Source organism: Camellia sinensis, chromosome 7, assembly GCF_055761805.1.
Source record: "Camellia sinensis isolate YWXY chromosome 7, ASM5576180v1, whole genome shotgun sequence".
NCBI lineage: Eukaryota > Viridiplantae > Streptophyta > Magnoliopsida > Ericales > Theaceae > Camellia > Camellia sinensis.
The window spans coordinates 172,037,776-172,057,205 of record NC_138967.1 but is presented as its reverse complement, the minus strand read 5'-3'; the positions used below and the strand labels follow the sequence as shown (position 1 = coordinate 172,057,205).

At 39.4% G+C, this 19,430-nt stretch overlaps 1 protein-coding gene across 1 annotated transcript; it reads left to right on the top strand.

Annotated features, from left to right (window-relative positions):
• Positions 1-1,742: 1,742 nt before the first annotated feature.
• LOC114315633 (P-loop containing nucleoside triphosphate hydrolases superfamily protein) lies at positions 1,743-19,072 on the top strand. Its single transcript, XM_082879780.1, has 9 exons — positions 1,743-2,306; positions 3,508-3,722; positions 4,799-4,949; positions 5,270-5,461; positions 5,858-6,020; positions 6,159-6,394; positions 15,268-15,444; positions 15,563-15,685; positions 18,500-19,072. The coding sequence occupies exons 1-9, from the start codon at positions 1,884-1,886 to the stop codon at positions 18,809-18,811; spliced, it is 1,992 nt and encodes a 663-aa protein (XP_082735906.1). The 5' UTR covers positions 1,743-1,883; the 3' UTR covers positions 18,812-19,072.
• Positions 19,073-19,430: the final 358 nt, after the last annotated feature.

The window sequence follows — 19,430 nt, the reverse complement described above, 5'->3', positions numbered from 1 at the left end:
TTTTTAAATGGTCGTGTAATGCAAAATAATGTCAACTATATATGAAAACCATGCTAACGGAGGCCCAGAAGAGGGACAAATGAAGCAGAAAAATGAAATTGAGCCAGCCAAACTGCCGCATGTATGGAGTGCCTTGGCCGTACGTGTGAGACTCTCATCGTACGTGCCCCAGCAGGTGGTTTTATTTCAGAATGCAAGGTGCCTTTCCCTCTGTTTTCCCCACGTGCGGGCCTCCCCGCCGTATGTGCGACCTTGCCTCTTGCACGTGTGGTTTCCAATGCCGCACGTGCGGTTCTGGGTGTTCCAGGACCGAAATTTTGCTTTGTTTTTGAGCTTCAATCCTCCAAAAATCAAACCTAAATTTGAACAAACCTAGTCTTAAAACTTACAAAAACATGATGAAAGAGTAAATTCTAAGTTCAAACTAACATCATAAGTTCAAACAACTCAAGAAAAGATCAAAACTTTGAGTATAACTTTCCCAACTCAAATCCAAAAATTCCTTCCTCTAACTACCAAAGATCAAGCAAAAGAAAGGAATTGAACATGATTGATGCTATGTATGCCATATGTGAACATGAAATCTTGAATTTAGGGTTCTTGACATAACCTACACTGCTCCAATTCCTAAACCAATGCAAATTCTCCCATCTCGTATGTTAATTCCCAAGGTTATATGTTAATTCCCAAGATTGAGACAAGAATTCTTACCTTAGTTTATGGAATTGTGGAAGATTGACTCTAACCCTCTTGCTACTCTTTTCTTCTTCTTCTCATTCTTCTCTAAAACTCTAGAATTCTCTCTCTCTCTTTCTCCTATTTGAGTTCAACATATATATTAATTATCTAATTTATTTAACTTGGATTAATTAAATTAAAATCACGTCAATTAAATTATTTCTTACTGTTACCTAAGTTAGCTGAACCCTACTTTGTCTGATTAAAGTGAATTAGGCTCTACCCACCTAGTTCATCATTTAATTTGTAACCTTACACTTTAACGAATCAGGCATGTCTTTTTCATAAATTAATGAATTTGTCAGGCAAAACATAGTGCAAATGGCATATGGTACACAAGTAGCACATAGATAAACGTAGAATGCATATATAAACACGTAATTAAAGTAAACCATAGAATTAACGGCTAAGTAATGAGGCGGGTGTTACACGACGTGTGGAACCCCTGGATCAGTCCGACCTAGCCCTACCTCGACAAAACTCCTTTATCATATTCGATTGATGTCTAGGGATAAAAGAACGAAGGACATTGTAAAAAAGGAAAGGCCATCGCAATTTGGAAAGAGTAAAAATTTGATTTATTAAAGATATCTTGACATCAAATCCGACTCACTTGTGAAAATAGTGTCCAAGTCCGATTGCAGACTAAGCTTAGTGAGCTTTTTCGTTTCATTGGCCAAGCCAAAACCTTAAACTCAAGCCTTGCTTAATGGACCCGTGTACCTTCTCTCACGACCAACTAGTTGAGCTATTGGGTAGGTACACGGGTACACGGGTAGTTGAGCTATTGGGTAGTTGAGCTATTGGGTCGAACTAGCCCACCTAGGTTATGGTTGAACCAATTTATGCCATATGAATTCTACTATTCAAATATAATTACCAAACACAAAATTCATCTCAAACCTTGTTTTGTTTTGTTTTTATTTATTTATTTATTTATAATTTTCCCTAAATATTATGTAAAATTTTTGGGTTAACATATAATTACTGAAATATATAAAAACATATAAAATTAAAAATTAAAAAAAAAAAAGGCTCATAAAGTGGATAAAATCCACCACTCAAGAACCCTGGTGGTTGTGATTTCTCCTCAACAAAGGGAGAGTATTGGAGAGGCGGAGCTAATTTTCCCGCCAAGAGAACAAATGCTCTGTTCTCCCACTCTCCGTATCTGTCCTCTCCAAAACCCTCAACTCCATCGCAAAACCCTTTTACTCTCCAAATTCAAACCCAATTTCCCACACAAACCCCATCACTTCTCACCTTTCCTAGCTAATCATCTCACCAAGACAATTTCTGGGTATACGGGTTCGTTTCTGGGTCCTTCTTGTTCCAATTCATCGCTCTCTTTCTCTGCCGATGACGATTTGGACGATGAGTTGGAACGCCTTCTGGGTTTGTTGCCGGAAGAGATGTGGCGGAGAATCGGCGATCACCCGGAGCTCCACCAGTTGATTGAAGTGGTTTTGGATTTGGGTCGAAAGCCCTTGGCTCGGTTTCCATCTGGAGACTTTGTTTTATCGAATAATGCCATCACGGTGGATGATCTTGAACATGCCACTTCAGCGGTGAGTTTAATTCTTGCCCACCAACTGTTTGAGAAATTGCGTTTGAATTTTTATTTTTATTTTTTTAACTTTGAGGTTTATTGGTATCTGGGTATTTTGTATTTTTGTTTTTCAATGATTCTTAATAATTTTTGTTGTATTTTAAGTAATTTTAGATACTGGGTTGAGACTTGAGACCAATGGCTATGACCAAATGAGATTCTAGATGGAATTTTTTAATGTCCAGATGTGATCGAAATTCACTACGGACACTGCAATATCTATTTGGCCTAAGATCAGTTCGGAGCAACATTTATTAGATTGGAAATTTATTTTAGGATTTTGAAATTGCATTCATATGCAAATTGGTTTTGGGATTTTACCAGTGGCTGTACAAGTTAAGTATGCTAGTTGAACATAGAGTGATGGAAAAGCCTTACTCAAGAAAACTTAAAACAAGCACAATGAAAATCATCAGGATCAGTGTCAAGCTATTGGTGCAACCTAAATAAAGTTACTTTGTCCAGACAAGACATTGCTTTGACATCACATGGCAAACCATTAGCATTCTTGTCTTGAGAACTTGCTCTCACTTTTGAATTCAATTCATGATCTTTTGATAATCCCAAATCATGTGGTTCTGTATTGAGTAGATCTTTTTCTTTCTTACTTAAATTGGTAGACGTTATGATTGTGCAAGACAGCTTTTACTTTTTGTTTTATTGCTTTAGTGTTAGTTCAGGTTTTACACTTGTAAGATCACCTATTTAAGGCTGTAAACTTTATGTAAGATGTGGAATACAGATAGAAGGATTCATATGGCTCCTCCAAGATTGAGACAGATTTCTTTCCAATATTGGTGTGAAGCATTTAACTGTTCATCTGAATACATCAACTCGTTACTGCTAGTAATGAAAGGCAAACTCAAACTTTCATATGGTTGATTTAGAACTTTTCTCTTTAAAAGGGGCAGTACTCTACCGATTGCTCCCCTTGCCCTAAACTTTTATAGTCTACGAGGTCCTAGAGCTTTTCTCTTTAAAAGGGGCAGTACTCTACCGATTGCTCCCCTTGCCCTAAACTTTTATAGTCTACGAGGTCCTAAATTTTCAATACCTTTTTATTTTTTCCATGTGAAGGAGAAATAAGGCTAGAATTAAATTGGTGGTTGAAGGGAGAAATTATGATTTCGGTTGCTACTTACTGACATCTCATGCTGCAGGTTGGTGACTTTGCCTTTGATAATCGAGCAGGCATTAGCAGAACCTTACACCGCATTAGTGCCATTAGAAATCGCAAGGGTGCTATTATTGGTTTGACTTGTCGTGTTGGTAGAGCTATATCAGGAAGTGCGAATTTGTTGCGAGACTTGGTGAAAGATGGGGCTTCTTTGTTGCTTATTGGACCTCCGGGAGTAGGCAAAACCACAATTATCAGGTTGGGCATTCCTATATGCTTAGAAGTTTCTTCTTCTTTTTTCTTTTTATTTTTTTTCTAGTTGCAGCCATTAAACATGTTCCAAAAAAATAATCTCTTGGTCATTATCTTCTTGACAACATATTCTTCAGGGGGCTATTGTCACCTTCCATTTTTTTGTCTTTTTAGTTTCCTTTCCCCCCCCCCCCTGTGGTTTACATGGGTATATTTACATAAGGGGTTATTATTCTGAATATTGGATACTGATCTGCAGTCATTATTATTATGGCTTATCATAATTAAAATATATATTAAAACATATCTAATACATGAAACAACTCAAAAGTAAGCAAGTTTGTATTTTTGTTTGCTGAGGCCAATTTTTCCTAGAAAGCATATCATTTTTGTGCATGGAGCGGGAGCTGGTAATGCTACAATACTCTTAAACATGGTGTGGCAAGAATGTTCTAAATAAACCACATAGAACATGCTTGCTATCTCAGGCAGATATGGTGACTGAATATGAAAGTTTTTGCAGAATAGTCAGTTTACTATGTTGTTATATCTTGTAATGTGAACTCCATATGATCTTTTCACATGGAAACATATCACAGGCGGATAAGTTTACCTATTTAGCTTTCAGATCTTTTTGCAGTCCATATGCTGTAAGTCCAACTTATAAACTTTCTTGTATTTTTTTATTAATAACCTGCTTATTTTTGTATATTAGGAGGTCTAATTTTGCAATGTTTCTTTCTGTTGCTGCTTAAACATCTATAAAGTTCCAAATATACTATACTTTGACATTTTAAAATGTTAAACCTTATGAAATTCCATCCAGGGAATGGTTATCCTTTGGGAAAAGATATATAGATATTTTTTGTTTAGACCTTGTTATTCACTGATTGTTTTGAGTAGGAGCTATTTTCATAGCTTTGATTTGCATGTTCAACAAAAACCTAGGTAAAGGTTAAAGAAACAGTTCAATAATTTCAGTCACAAAACTGAGGCTTACGTATGATATGGTAGTTTTAGGTGTGTTTAAAAATATGCAGTTTTATGACTATTCAAAGACATTAAATTTCCCAGTCTTTCAGGGACATTGCTCGGATGCTCGCAAATGATTACAAGAAACGTGTGATGATTGTTGATACCTCAAATGAAATAGGGGGTGATGGCGACATACCACATGCTGGAATAGGTAGTGCTAGACGGATGCAAGTCCCTAGCTCTGATATGCAACATAAGGTATGAGCTAAAATTTTAGCTTAAAATATTCTTTGTCAAGTCAGCCAACCACTGCGGAAAAAAAAGAAGTGCAGAGGATACAATTCCTTGAATGCTGGCATGGCTAACCACCATCTGTTCAAAAAACTTAGGTTCAAACAAGGATTTTCTTTCAGAGTATGTGATCACCTAACATTTGGCAAAATGCACAAAGTGGTGCTCCCAAGACTTGAACCCGTAACCTCAAGATTATTATGCTCCTTAATTATTTCTGATACTGAATCATATCTCCATCTTATTTATGTTATATTCTGTCATTTGATTAAAGGATTTATGTCTAGGTACTGATTGAAGCAGTTGAAAACCATATGCCACAAGTTATTGTAATTGATGAAATTGGCACAAAACTTGAAGCAATGGCTGCAAGCACGATTGCACAACGTGGCATTCAGCTAGTTGCCACTGCTCATGGGGTAACAATCAAGAATTTAATAATGAATCCTTCATTGGAGATGCTTGTTGGAGGAATACAGGTGAGAGAACATGAGCTTTTTGATGTGTAATCAAGTGTCACTTTAATATGTAGAATCTAATAGAAACTGAGACTTCAACTTGTTTGGCTTCAACTTGTTTGGTGTTTACTGTGAGTATATCAATGTAGTTTATTCCAGTTCTATTTCATTGTTTTCTGTTCTTTTCTAGTGTTAATGTTACCGTTGTTCACTTTGGTTATTATGAAGTATGGAAGTTACTATATATATCTCATTTGTGTCCTACTCTCACATATTATGAATATCATACAGAAATTATGTTCAAACACTCTTTCTGACTGTATTTTTATGACTATTTTATTTCAATTACGAAAATTTTCTAGGAAGGAGTGGCTTATTGGTATGCTGACTAGTCACATTAATATATCCATTTCTCAGAGTGTGACACTAGGGGATGAAGAAGCAAGCCGGAGGCGTGTTCAGAAAACAGTGCTGGAAAGGAAAGGACCCTCAACATTTAGTTGTGGTGTAGAGATAATTTCCAAGAATGAGCTGCGAGTTCATTCTAATTTAGAAGCAACAGTGGATGCTATTCTTTTAGGTAGCTTTCCCTTCTTTAAGAAAATTTTCCTGGCAATTAATTTTCTAATTTTCCATTTTCTTTGTTTATTGTCTTAAAAAAGTGTCAACTCCATGTTGCCTCATTGTTTGACATGCTGTTACTGATATGTTGATGAAGGTCGCTACCCAAACTATGAAATTCGCAAGATAAACCCGGGATCAGAAGATGAAACTGTAGAAGCAAAATCTTTCATTCATGAGTCTTTGGACAAAAAAAATGGAAGTGTAGTTGAAGATATTCTACAGATCAATGATGAGAGTCCTAGCCATAATGAAATCACTTGTGAAATACCTCAAATCATGGGAGAAAGTTCTCTTGATGACGAAGCACCTATCTGCTTGTTTGTTTATGGGGTAACGTATCGTCATTTTTCAATATTTTTGTTAGCATATTATATTAGCCGAAAGGTACACTAGGGTCTGTCTGTAATCATTTTATGCACTCAGGGATAGCACTCAGGGATCATCTTGTAATTGCCTTTCTTGTAAACCCTAAATCTTCATTTATAAATAGGGGGTGATATTCTATCATTCCCCAAGCTGGTTACCCAAGCTTCATGGTATCAGAGCTACACATCTAGGGTTAGGGTTCAAAACGTACCTAGTTGGATCATCTGCTGGGTTGATCTCCTCCAGCCGTCCTCTTCGTCTTCGTCTTCGTCTGCGTCTTCGTCTGCTTCGTCTTCATCTGCTTCGTCTTCGTCCCTCAGCTCGTCTGCTTCGTCTTCGACTCCTCAGCTCGTCTTCGTCTTCGTCTCATCCCCAGCCGTCATCTCCTCCAGCCGTCATCGCCCTCGTCGTCCTCATCTCTCGGTCGTCTTCATCACTCTGGTATCTCACACCTTGATATATATTTATCTATAAATATATATATATATATAACCTGATATATATATAAATATAACCTGATATATATATTTTATATAAATATATATATATAAACAAAAACAAAAAAAACAAAAAAAACAAAAAAAACAAAAAAACAACCAAAAAAAAAAAAAATGGTTTCTTAATTTTGTTATGTCTTTATGGTAGTCATTGTGCCTGTTATCTCACTACCACCTTCCGGGTTTGTGATTGCTACTAGTTTTGTTGCGGGTTCGGTAGTATTGTATCCATGACAGATTCCACCAGTGTGTCCCCTTCTTCTCAAACACCAAAGAGTGAGAGTCCCATTCTACCTACTACCATGACTGAGAACCTCAACCCTAGTCTGAAAATCACCACCTCTCTATTTAATGGTTAGAACTACCTAGCATGGTCTCAAAGTTTGACTTTGTTTTTGAAAAGCAGAGGGAAGATGGGGTATGTTGATGGCAGGATACAGGCACCTAGTACCACTGACTCAGGTTATGACCAATGGGAGATTACCAACTCTTTGATTATGAGTTGGCTTATTCATTCGATGGTTCCAGAACTTGGTGAGGGCTACTTGTTTATGGAGACTGCCCAGGACGTTTGGGAGGCTGTGGCTGTTACTTATTCCCGCAAAGGAAATTTTTCACAGGCATTTGAGTTGCGCCGCTCTATTGAGAGCTCACTTCAGGGGGAGCAGACTGTTCTTCAGTACTTCACTTTCCTCACCAACGGCTGGAAACGCCTTGACCACCTGGAAGACTATAAGCCCGTTTGCCCTACTGATTCTATCGGGTACAAAAAGTTCATCTCACGGGAACGGGTCTTTAAATTTTTGGCCGGCCTAAATGTGGAGTATGATCCAGTTAGGGGTCGAGTTCTGAGTATGGATACTCTTCCTTCACTTCAGGAGGCATTTGCCTATGTACAAAATGAGGAGAGTCGCCGGTCTGCTATGATGTCCCCTGTCTCTACTGACCGTTCCGCATTACTGTCTACTCCTCGAGATGGCCTCAGTCTGCCTCCTCCGTCTGCTACTAAGGAGTCTGTATTCTGTGATTATTGCAAGAAGCCACGGCATACTCGTGAGACGTGTTGGAAGCTTCATGGGACTCCATCCGGGGGTCGAGGTGATCGGTCTGGTTCTCGAGGAGGTCGGTCAGGCCAATCTAGAGGACGTGGTTCCTATTCCCGGGCTCATCAGTCTAGTGCCGTTGATACCCTTGATTCTAATTCTACTTCTGTTACCCAAGCTTCTGATACTGAGCTGGAGGATGCTTTGCGCCAATTGTTGGACCGCCGATCTTGTACTGCTCTCAGTACCGCTTCCTCGTCCTTTGCCCACTCAGGTAACTTAGCATCTTCTCCTTGTGCTTTCCTTTGTCATACATCCTTGCCTTGGATTATTGATTCTGGTGCCTCAGATCATATGTCTGGCTCCTCTGATCTTTTCTCTGTCTATAAGCCCTCTTCAGGTCAGGACAAAGTTAGGATTGCCGATGGTACTGTTTCTTCCATTTTTGGAAAAGGTTTAGTCCAAGTCACTCCTACCATACATCTATCTTCTGTTCTCCATGTTCTTAAGTTTTCTGTTAATCTGTTATCCTTAAGTGGTCTTACCCAAGATTTGAATTGTAGTGTGACGTTTTTTCCTGATCATTGTCTTTTTCAGGACCTTGTCACGGGGAGGACGATTGGCAGTGGTAGTGCAGAAAATGGTCTCTACTTCCTAGATCAACCGGACAAACTTGCTTATTCTTCCACCACGTCTTCTACTACCCCCGCTGATTTATGGTTGTGGCATCGGCGTCTTGGGCATCCCTCATTTCATTTACTTAAGCATTTATTTCCTTCTAGTTTCGCAAATCATCATGTGTCTGACTTTCTTTGTGAGTCTTGTCAACTTGGAAAACAACATAGAGCTTCTTTTGCTCCCAGTTTGAATAAAAGCTTCGTTCCTTTTTCATTAATACATTCTGATGTTTGGGGTCCCTCTCGTGTTCTGTCTGTGAAAGGTCATCGCTGGTTTGTTACATTTATTGATGATTTTTCTCGTGCTACTTGGGTGTATCTCATGAAAGATAAGAGTGAGGTTTTCTCTGTGTTTCGCATTTTTCATAAGATGATTTGTACTCAGTTTGGGGCCACTATCAAAATATTTCGTTCTGATAATGGCGGAGAATACATAAATTCTGGGTTAGGACAATATTTCTCTACTCATGGCATTATCCATCAGACCTCTTGCACCAATACCCCTCAACAAAATGGGGTGGCCGAACGCAAGAATCGGCATCTTCTTGACATGGTTCGGTGCATGTGTTTTTTTATGAATGTGCCTCGGCCCTATTGGGGCGACGCTGTTCTCACCGCTGCCCATCTTATTAATCGTCTCCCTACCCATGTCTTGGACAAAAAGGCTCCGCTTCACGTCCTTCTCGGTTCTCCGTCCTTGTTTTCTATTCCTCCCAAAATATTTGGTTGTGTCTGTTTGGTCCATAATCACTCTCTCTCTCGTGGTAAGTTGGACCCTCGCTCCCTCAAGTGTGTTTTCCTTGGTTACTCTCCTACTCAAAAGGGGTATAAATGTTACCACCCTTCTTCTCGTAAGTGGTTTGTGTCCATGGATGTCACTTTCTTTGAATCCCAGTCCTATTTCTTGTCCTCTCCGGTGTCACCGTCCTCATTTCCGGGGGAGCCTTGGTGTGAAGTGAGTCCTGTGCCTCCTATGGTGGAACCAGTTGTTCTTGCACCACCCTCTACTACTGTGCTTCCTATGGTGGAACCAGTTGTTCTTGCACCCCCCTCTTCTACTGGGACTATAGAACCCACTGTCACCAAGAATACGGACGGGCATGTTTATGTCCGGGACATAGACAGAAAACAAGTTAACTGGATACACGGGACCGTTTCTGCTACCCCACTGCCATCTCCTACTTCTGATGAGAGTCGAGGTAACTTTGAATCTCTCGAGTCCATTGATCTTGATGTTCCTATTGCCAAGAGGAAGGGTGTGAGATCTTGTACTCAACATCCTATCTCACAATTTGTATCATACTTTCATTTGTCATCCTCATATAGAGCGTTTGTGTCTAATATTTCCTCTGTTAGCATTCCTAACCATTTTCAGGATGCTCTTGCTACCTCTGAATGGAAACTAGCCATGATTGAGGAAATGAAAGCACTTAGGAAGAATGGCACTTGGGAATTGATTGAGTTACCTACGGGCAAACGACCTGTGGGATGTAAATGGGTATATACTGTGAAACACAAAGCAGATGGGTCTATTGAGCGTGTTAGAATTTACCATCACCTACCACCAATTTACCATCACCTACCACCACCTACTCTTCACCTACTCCTCACCTACTACACTCACCCTCTCCTATATAATGAGCTACTCACCATTTGTAATATATGAATCAACAACATAAATCAATCAATAATACTTCATTTTTTTCATGGTATCAGAGCTATAAGATTTAGGCCTATCCTCCTTTCTTTCCGGCGGGCAGCCGGCCGGCAACCTTGCCTTCGCTGCCCGCGGGAGTTTTTCAACACATATCACAAACACATACCTTGATCATTTGTGGTGGGAGGTTTAGCTCTCTCAACCTGCTCTCTCTCTCTCTCGGAAAACACTACTGCACTCAACGCATTCCTCTCTCTCTCTCCATGTTGATGGAAGCTCTCCAAATCCGGCGACAACCACTACCCACAGACCTCCATTTGATGAACTCCATTTCCGGCAAATTCAGATCCGGAGCCCCGGAGACTCCTTCACCTTCCCGCCGTCCAGTGGGTTTTCCTGGGCTGCCCTGGAACCCCGGCGACTCCTTCGCCGCCGCTTGAATCCCACGCCGCCGCTGCTGAAGACGGTGTCGGAGACCGACGACCTCGTACAGCCGAGGGAGCTCACTCCCCTCCTCCACATCGTCACCCTCTCCGAGCTCGCCGCATGACGACAAGTTCAAACCCTAGCCTCCTCTGGTCTTCTTCGCGAACCTCCGCAAATGGAACTGCAGTGGAGCTTGAAGCATGCCATGAGAGGCTCGTACACACGTTTATTAGCATTAACACCCCAAAAACAAAATCAGAGTGTGCATAGTCCTTCCTGTACTGCACCACAAGTTTAGTGGCACGATGACCTTTGAGAGTAGCTAGAAGTGTCTTGACATCCTTGACTTCAGAAAGCACGTCCTGGCATCCATGGCTAAGGAACAGAGGAAGTTCCTTTGGGATGCTTGCCATGTTGTAAACTGGTGGAGTCGGCTGCCCATAGTGCTGGTTGTTCTCCAACTTATTCCCATAGTCATACATTGCTATGGTATCCCATCTAATCACTGTTCCCAACCCACAATCTCTCTCTCTCTCTCGGGCCTTGTCTCCCTCTCTCTCTTCCTTTTAATTAACTGTTTTACACACCACCTCCACCCACATGGGTTGGTTTCCCTTTTCCTCATCAATATATTCCCACACTCTTCCACTTTCTTTTCTTTCTTTTTTTTTATATCACCCACGAGCCTGCTAACATGCACTCACCCCACTTTACCTTTATTTATTTTATTTTATCTTTCTTTTTTTTTATTCATTCAAAAAAAAAAAAAAAAAAAAAGGGGCTCTTTATTTCTCCCTCTCGGCAGCACTGCTCAACTTTCTTTCTTTTATTTTATTTGCTTTCTTTATTTATTTTCTTTAAAATACAAAAAAAAAAAAAAAAAAAAGAAGACGCAGGAAGATCTGCACACCAAACTCATTTTATTCATATCGGGGTTCACCCCGATCACCATTTTACACAACACAAAAAAAAAAAAAAAAAAAAAAACAACCAAAAACACAAACAAAACAAAACCAACACAAATCGGAACAGTGGGATTTTTCTTCTCTACTCTGCCGCCGGTCTCTTTTTCTTGCCTCCGTCCTGAGCGGCCCTTGCCGGTGTTGCCTCCGTGTTTCCCACTCCACTGGGCACGATCACTACTCCATGCTCCTCCACTGCAGCATATGGAGGCCCTCCAAATCGGAACATCACGGTGGCCTTCCGCTTCAGCTCCTTATTTTCTGCTTTCAGCACACTTATCTCTGCTCGCGCATCCTTATACATGCGTTGGAGCAGAGCCAGTTGGGCATTTAAATGCTGCACCTCATTTGCCCTACTCTGCAGCCGGTTCGACAAGTTTGTAACCGCAGTCATGGTTTCTACACATGACTTTAATGTATACTGATTGGCTTCCACATCCGACTGCACTGCCATTCTTTGCTCCACAGACCGCATCGGAAAGTTCAGCGGAGTAAACTCCGGGGCACTCGGTTGAGGTTCCAGTGCCACCGCTCCAGTTCTCTCTCTTGTTGACTCGTTGAGGTCGGGAAAGAGGGTGAGCAGTCCACGGGAAGACGAGGCCATTTTCTGGGCAACAAAGTGTTACAGACTATCTCTCTCAGCACAAGGAACTCTCTTTCTCAGCAACACGAAGGATTTTTCAGAGGTTTCTCTCAGTTTTTTCTCTGCCTCAGCCTCTGCCTTCGTCTTGGTTATATAGCCAAGGCAGCCACGCGTATCATGCGCCGCTCGGCGCTAGACGACAACCTGGGCGCGCAAGCCAAGTCACGCGCCTCGCCATCATGTCCGGTACACCTTTTGATAAAATGGGCACGCCTTTTGATGGCACGCTTTTTGACAAAATTGGGCACACCTTTTGAGGGTGCAACTTTTTAAGGGTCCGACAAGACTCTGTAAACTGTCCCGACATTGATTCCGGTTAGCTCCTTTATGGGTCCGACAAGACTCTGTAAACTGTCCCGACATTGATTCCGGTTAGTTTCTACAAGGGTCCAGCAAGACTCCGTAAACTGTCACAACAACTATCACAACAGTGTCTGTTACAACGGTCCGACATGACCCCATAAACTGTCTTCTACATCGGTCTGACACCGCCATCCAGTGTCCTCTACAACGTTATGACACCACCATTCCGTGTCTTCACCAATGGTCTGACACGACCATAAAGTGTCTCCTATCCTTTTTTTATTTTTATGTATTTTCTTGTTTTGTTCCTCTCTTCAAACTCAAGTTGGTTAGTTTCTATCCTCCTTGAGTTTGCGGGGGGCTGTTAGAATTTACCATCACCTACCACCAATTTACCATCACCTACCACCACCTACTCCTCACCTACTCCTCACCTACTACACTCACCCTCTCTTATATAATGAGCTACTCACCATTTGTAATATATGAATCAACAACATAAATCAATCAATAATACTTCATTTTTTTCAGAGCGTTACAAGGCAAGACTTGTGGCAAAAGGGTTTACTCAGACATATGGCATTGATTATCAGGAGACCTTCGCACCCGTGGCTAAAATGAATTCAGTCAGAGTACTTCTCTCTCTAGCAGCTAATCTAGATTGGCCGCTTTATCAGTTTGATGTCAAGAATGCTTTTCTCCATGGTGACCTCGAAGAAGAAGTATATATGGACATTCTTCCGGGTTTTGAGGACCATCAAACAGAAGGCAAAGTATGCAAACTTCGGAAGTCATTATATGGTCTCAAACAGTCTCCAAGGGCTTGGTTTGAGAGATTCACTCAGGCTATGTTTAAATATGGCTTCAAACAAAGTTAGGCAGATCACACATTGTTTGTGAAACATTCCTCACACGGTAAGACTACAGCACTTATTGTTTATGTAGATGACGTAGTTCTTACAGGCAATGATAGTGGGGAAATACCTCTGTTGAAGCAATATTTAGCTAAAGAGTTTGAAATCAAAGACTTGGGCAGCTTGAAGTATTTTCTGGGAATTGAAGTTGCTCGCTCTAAGAATGGGATATTTATCTCACAGAGAAAATATGTGCTTGACCTGTTGAAGGAAACTGGGATGCTTGGCTGCAAGGCATGTGCCACCCCCCTGGAACCCAATCAGAAATTAGGGGATGATGAAGGAGGAGAAGTTGTGGATGGGGGGAGCTATCAACGATTAGTAGGTAAGCTCATTTACCTATCTCACTCTCGTCCTGATATTGCTGTTGCTGTCAGTATAGTTAGTCAGTTTATGCATGCTCCTCATCAGATTCACCTTGAGGCTGTCATGAGAATCTTGAGGTATTTGAAGTCTGCTCCTGGAAAGGGTCTGTATTTTTCAAAGTATGATCATCTTCGTGTAGAAGCCTATACAGATGCTGACTGGGCTGGGTCAGTAACCGATAGGAGATCAACTTCAGGGTATTGCACATTTGTTGGCGGCAACCTAGTTACTTGGAGGAGTAAGAAACAGAATGTGGTTGTCAGGTCAAGCGCAGAAGCTGAGTTTAGAGCTATGGCACAAGGTGTGTGTGAACTTTTATGGATCAAATTATTGTTGCGTGATCTAGGTATTGATCAGACGGACTCCATGCGGTTATACTGTGATAATAAGGCCGCCATCAACATCGCTCACAATCCAGTTCAACATGACAGGACAAAACATGTTGAGATTGATCGCCACTTCATTAAGGAGAAACTCACTAGTGGTACCATTTGTACTCCCTTTGTCCAGTCTGGTGAACAACTTGCTGACATTCTCACCAAGGAGATTGGGAATAAACCATTTCATGACATATTAGGTAAGCTGGGCATGAGAGATATTTTCGCACCAGCTTGAGGGGGAGTGTTAGCATATTATATTAGCCGAAAGGTACACTAGGGTCTGTCTGTAATCATTTTATGCACTCAGGGATAGCACTCAGGGATCATCTTGTAATTGCCTTTCTTGTAAACCCTAAATCTTCATTTATAAATAGGGGGTGATATTCTATCATTTCCCAAGCTGGTTACCCAAGCTTCAATTTTAACTATATATACTATTTACTTTGTTTTCTATTTCTGAAGCTAGGCTGAAATGCTTGTCTCAAAATTTTTAATTTTGTGTTTTTCAGGATTTCCTATGCAATTGCAATTTTAAACAAAAAAAATTTCTCCTTCCTTAGACATGAATGGATGAAGTTTCTTGCAATGACTTGCACAATTTAATATTGTATTCTTGGGCTTAGCTTATTAGGTTGTCACTAGTTCATGTGAACTCTAATTTTAACAAGAAATTAAATTTATGGGGTCCTTTTCACCTTGATTCTCATTGTATTCCATGTTTTTAACTTTTTATTAATTATTAACTGATCTTGTTACGACATGGTTTGAAGGAAGACCACTAGGAGTTGAGATTAACAGTGTTCAACTTCCTTTCATTTTTCCTCGAAATATTGTTTTTATTCTGAACCTTGATCCCATTTCTTAACTTATCAAGATGAGTAATTATATTTGCCAGAACTTGCAGTAGCTAATGTATTAAAAGTTAGAAATTATTGCACGTGGAACTTATATGGCGGGCAGGTATTATAGATCCTGGAGACAAGTGTGATACAAGGGATTAAACAATTAGAGATGGATGGTGAGATTAAACTTACTGATAACATCAGCGAAGCACATGCACTACTTGCCTTGCAGTCCAAGCTCAAGAAGAATCCTCGAATTCAAGCTGCCGCTAGATCCCATGGCATACCGATTTATGTTACGAAGGTAACTTCCCATAACTTTTACTTAGCCTTGCATATCCCTTGTTAATGAGTTCTTATTGAAAATTTTCCTTTCCATCCTCCTCTTCTTCAATTTACATTACATAATATGTTTTTTGTAGACAAGCTCATTGATGCAGTTGACGAAAGCCATACGGGCATTAATAGCTGATCATGAAGATGGTTTTAAGGATTTTGAGTCAGATGACAAGATAAATGTGCCTCAGAAGATTGAAGCCTTGGAGGTGAAAATGAGTTTTTTTTTTGCCTTCTTTATTTCATCTTTCTCACTGCATGGCTACATGCTATTGACACTCGCTAACTGAAAGGTTTGCATGTGCCAAACTGAAGGAGATTTTCCCAGTTTGGTGTAGTACGTTAATTATGTGTTGGGCTTGGATTCAATTCAAGCACTTCATTAATTTAGCCGTTCTGTATTGGGCTGTTTTGTATTAGGGGGATGGAAAACTGGCTTAGCTTGACCCAACTTTTTACTTGGGCCTATTCCTACCCAGAGGCAGTGCCACATGTTTTTCAGGGTATTCAGTTGAATATAGTTCAATACCCTGACTTTGTTTTTCTTTATGTTTACACCTTAAAATTTGAACACCCAAGTTAGCATATTTTGAATACCCATTCCACAAATCTTGAATATCCAACTCACCCACCTCAAATTTTGCACACCCACTTTACAATCCACTTGCAAGCTCTTATAATTTTGAATGTAATACCCTCATAAGAAACACATGTATCCAGAAACACACGGATCCAGAAAAAGTGCTTAGAAAGTGAAGTGTATGGTATAGGTTTAAAGTTGGGGGTGGTGTGGGCTGTCTAGTCCATGCACTCAAAAACCCAAAAATGCTATCCTCAAATTAAAAAAAGTAAAAAAGTTAATACATGAAAGATAGCTCTTCAGTAAATATAACTTATGTTGAATTATGGCACTGTGCCTCGTTTGAGAGTAGGTTATTTTGGTTATTTTTTAACGTTTTGGCTAACATATGAGGTAAAAAAAATTAGTAATTTTGGGATGACTTTTTAGTTTTTTACAAAAAAACGTGCAAAAAGTAAAGAGAAAATGGAATCTTTGAATTTTTTTTTTTTGGTATAGTTTGTTTGTTTTTTGACTTTTTTAGCGACTTTTTGGCTTTTAGGCTAAAATGAGCGCTTCCCAAACGAGGCAAATTTGAAAAAAACTGCCTCCAAACTCCATCAAATTATTTTTTTATTTGTGATTTGAGAAGTTTAAATTAAGAGATTATTGGAAGTGGCTGATCGGTATAGATAAGTGTGACTTCTTTTATATAAATTCTAATTCAAGCTTTTTAAATGTCTACCTTGACCAAAATTCTAGGAGGCGACACTGTTCCTGCCTATACTACCCACATTTCCATGTGTCACTTCCATCTGAACTGAAAAAAGATTGCCATGCTTTATGTTCATTAAAAATTGAAGGCTCTAGTCAGGCTCATGAGCCTCAAAACATTGATACCATGCATGTGGCTTAATGAAAGAATGAATATGTTCACCTTAACTAATCCCAGGATACCAACCTAAAGGTATGCTTTGGGTTTAGATTGCAGTAAAATGAATTTAGGCTTTCAGAAATTTTACACATATTTGAAGTTAAATTACATTAAATGCGTCTAAGAAAATGTAGTAGTAGCGTAGTCAGAGGACTGCAATGGACGTGCATAGCAGCATTAGGAAACTAGATTTTATTTAACAAATAATATAACTCAAGTTAGTTAAAATAGCAAGAGTAGATTTCGGTTGCCAATTATGAGGTATTGTATAAGGTCCTCTTTGGTAGGGCTGAGTAAGGAATCCGTAAAATCCGTAATCCGATCCAGTCCAATCCAATCCGATAGGTTTGGATTGATATTTTGAATCCGTGGTTCGGTTCCAGATTGAAGAATTAAAAATCCGTAGTCCACAGATTGGTTCCGGATTGAACCTCACGGTTCCGAATTGGAACCGATCCGGACCGTATACAAATAGTCTATATTTTTATTATACATCCTCTCCCATAGTATATTCTCTTATTCTATATAAAACCTAAACTCAAACCTAAATCCCGTATAATAGCCCTGTTTGGTAGAGCTGTGGGAAAGTGCTTATAACTTATGCCTAAACAGCTTATAGCTTATAACTATGAATATAAGTTGATTTCTGATTTATAAATTAAGCATCTCCTGCCCCGCTCAAAGAATAAGCTGATTTCTGACTTCCAAAAAGCTATAAGCTATAAGCTATAAGCTAAATCAAACACATCAAAATAACTTAAATTAAACTGAAAGCTGAAATAAGTAGTTTTTAAGCTGCACCAAACAGGCACAATATCTTCTTTTATTACTTTTGTTTGTTAGTTTTTAGTTTTAATTTGTAATGGTCTAAATACTTATGGTGAAACCAGTTTTCTTATGATTGTTTAAATTCTAGAATATTATGTCACTATTATAGAAAAACATGTTATTATGGAACGAATATAGCGCTATGTTTATATTTTTATGAAATTAAAGTATTATATATATATATTTTTTTTGTTATTTAATTATGTGAATCCGTGGTCCTAAACCGATCCAATCCATGTTTAAACGGATTGGTTCGTATTAGTTCCATGATTTAAACAGATTGGATTGGTTTCGATTGTTCAGGAATCGTAGATAATGGATTGGTCTTGGTTTTATCCCAATCCGATCAAATCCGGACCATGCGCACCCCTACTCTTTGGCCAAACTCTTAAATAAGTTGCTTTTTTGTTAAAAAGGCTACAAGCCGAAAGTCTGTTTGGGACAGCTAAATAAGTTGCTTTTCCATAGAAAGCTTCTTTTTTTTTTGAGAATCTGCATGTTTATGAACAGACAATTTTACCCTCAGGGCATATTACAAATTCCACTGTCTCTTTGGTTATGTTAACCAAGACTCCACAACACTATGAGTGTACTTGTCCTTTTAACGTGATTTCTGTTGGCTAAGCTTTTTTATCCATATTTGGTTGACCTCATTTTTTTCTTGGAACTTCTTGATAAAGATTTGCTCTCCCCATCTTACAGGAGGCCAGGATTGCCATCGAGCAAGTAGTGATTCCGAAAGGGGAACCTGTGGAGCTACTCCCTAGGCCATCGAACATTATTTTGCTTCAGAAGGACCTCATTCACAAGTACAAGTTACAAACAGAGAGAGTTGGAGCAGAGCCGGACGCACGACTTCGTATCCTTCCATATCAAACTACAAGGGATGATGAAGACGAAGACGCCAGTGAGAGTATTGATGCTGATAGGGAGTTTGATGACTTGTTCAGTCTCAATGGCGAAACAACTGGTCCGCCCTACGTTGTTGATAGATTGCCTCTCCTCCCCGACTAGGCACTATAGTATGTATAGACTGGTTCTATGATGTCTCAGTAGTGTGTAGCATCTTGTAAGGTCTGGCCATCTCAAATCTGTATAGCATTTTGTGGAAAAATTTACTGCTACCAGATTTTAGCTGCTAATTGAAAAGATCCAAACCTTTAATGGTCTTAAATTTATTTTCCTTTTTGTTGTTGAAGTTTTTGATCTTTTTGCATTTTCAGTTATGTAGCTGGTGAAGATGTGGAAAAGATAAATTGATCATTTCACTTGAAATTTCTTCTTTTGGGGAGAATACTTTCTTTATGGACTAGTATGGCCCTAACCATTTTTATCTTTGTTTTCAGCAGGAAAATGAATGTATTGAAAGACGAGAGAACATTGCTGTGAAAATTCCCATTTGCCCCCTACTTGATTTGGTCTCAAAGTGGGGGCAAGAGCCGCATTTCCTTTCAGCTATTTTACGTGCGCAAAATCTAATCATATAGCCTTGTTTGGTAGAATTTTTTTAAAGTTAAAATTTGATAATTAGAAAGTAAAAGTTAAAAGTATTCATTTCACAGTTTTTAAATAAATAGTTTTTTTTTTCAATTTATTTAAAGTATTTTTGCCTAATAAGTTATTAGTAAAAGTT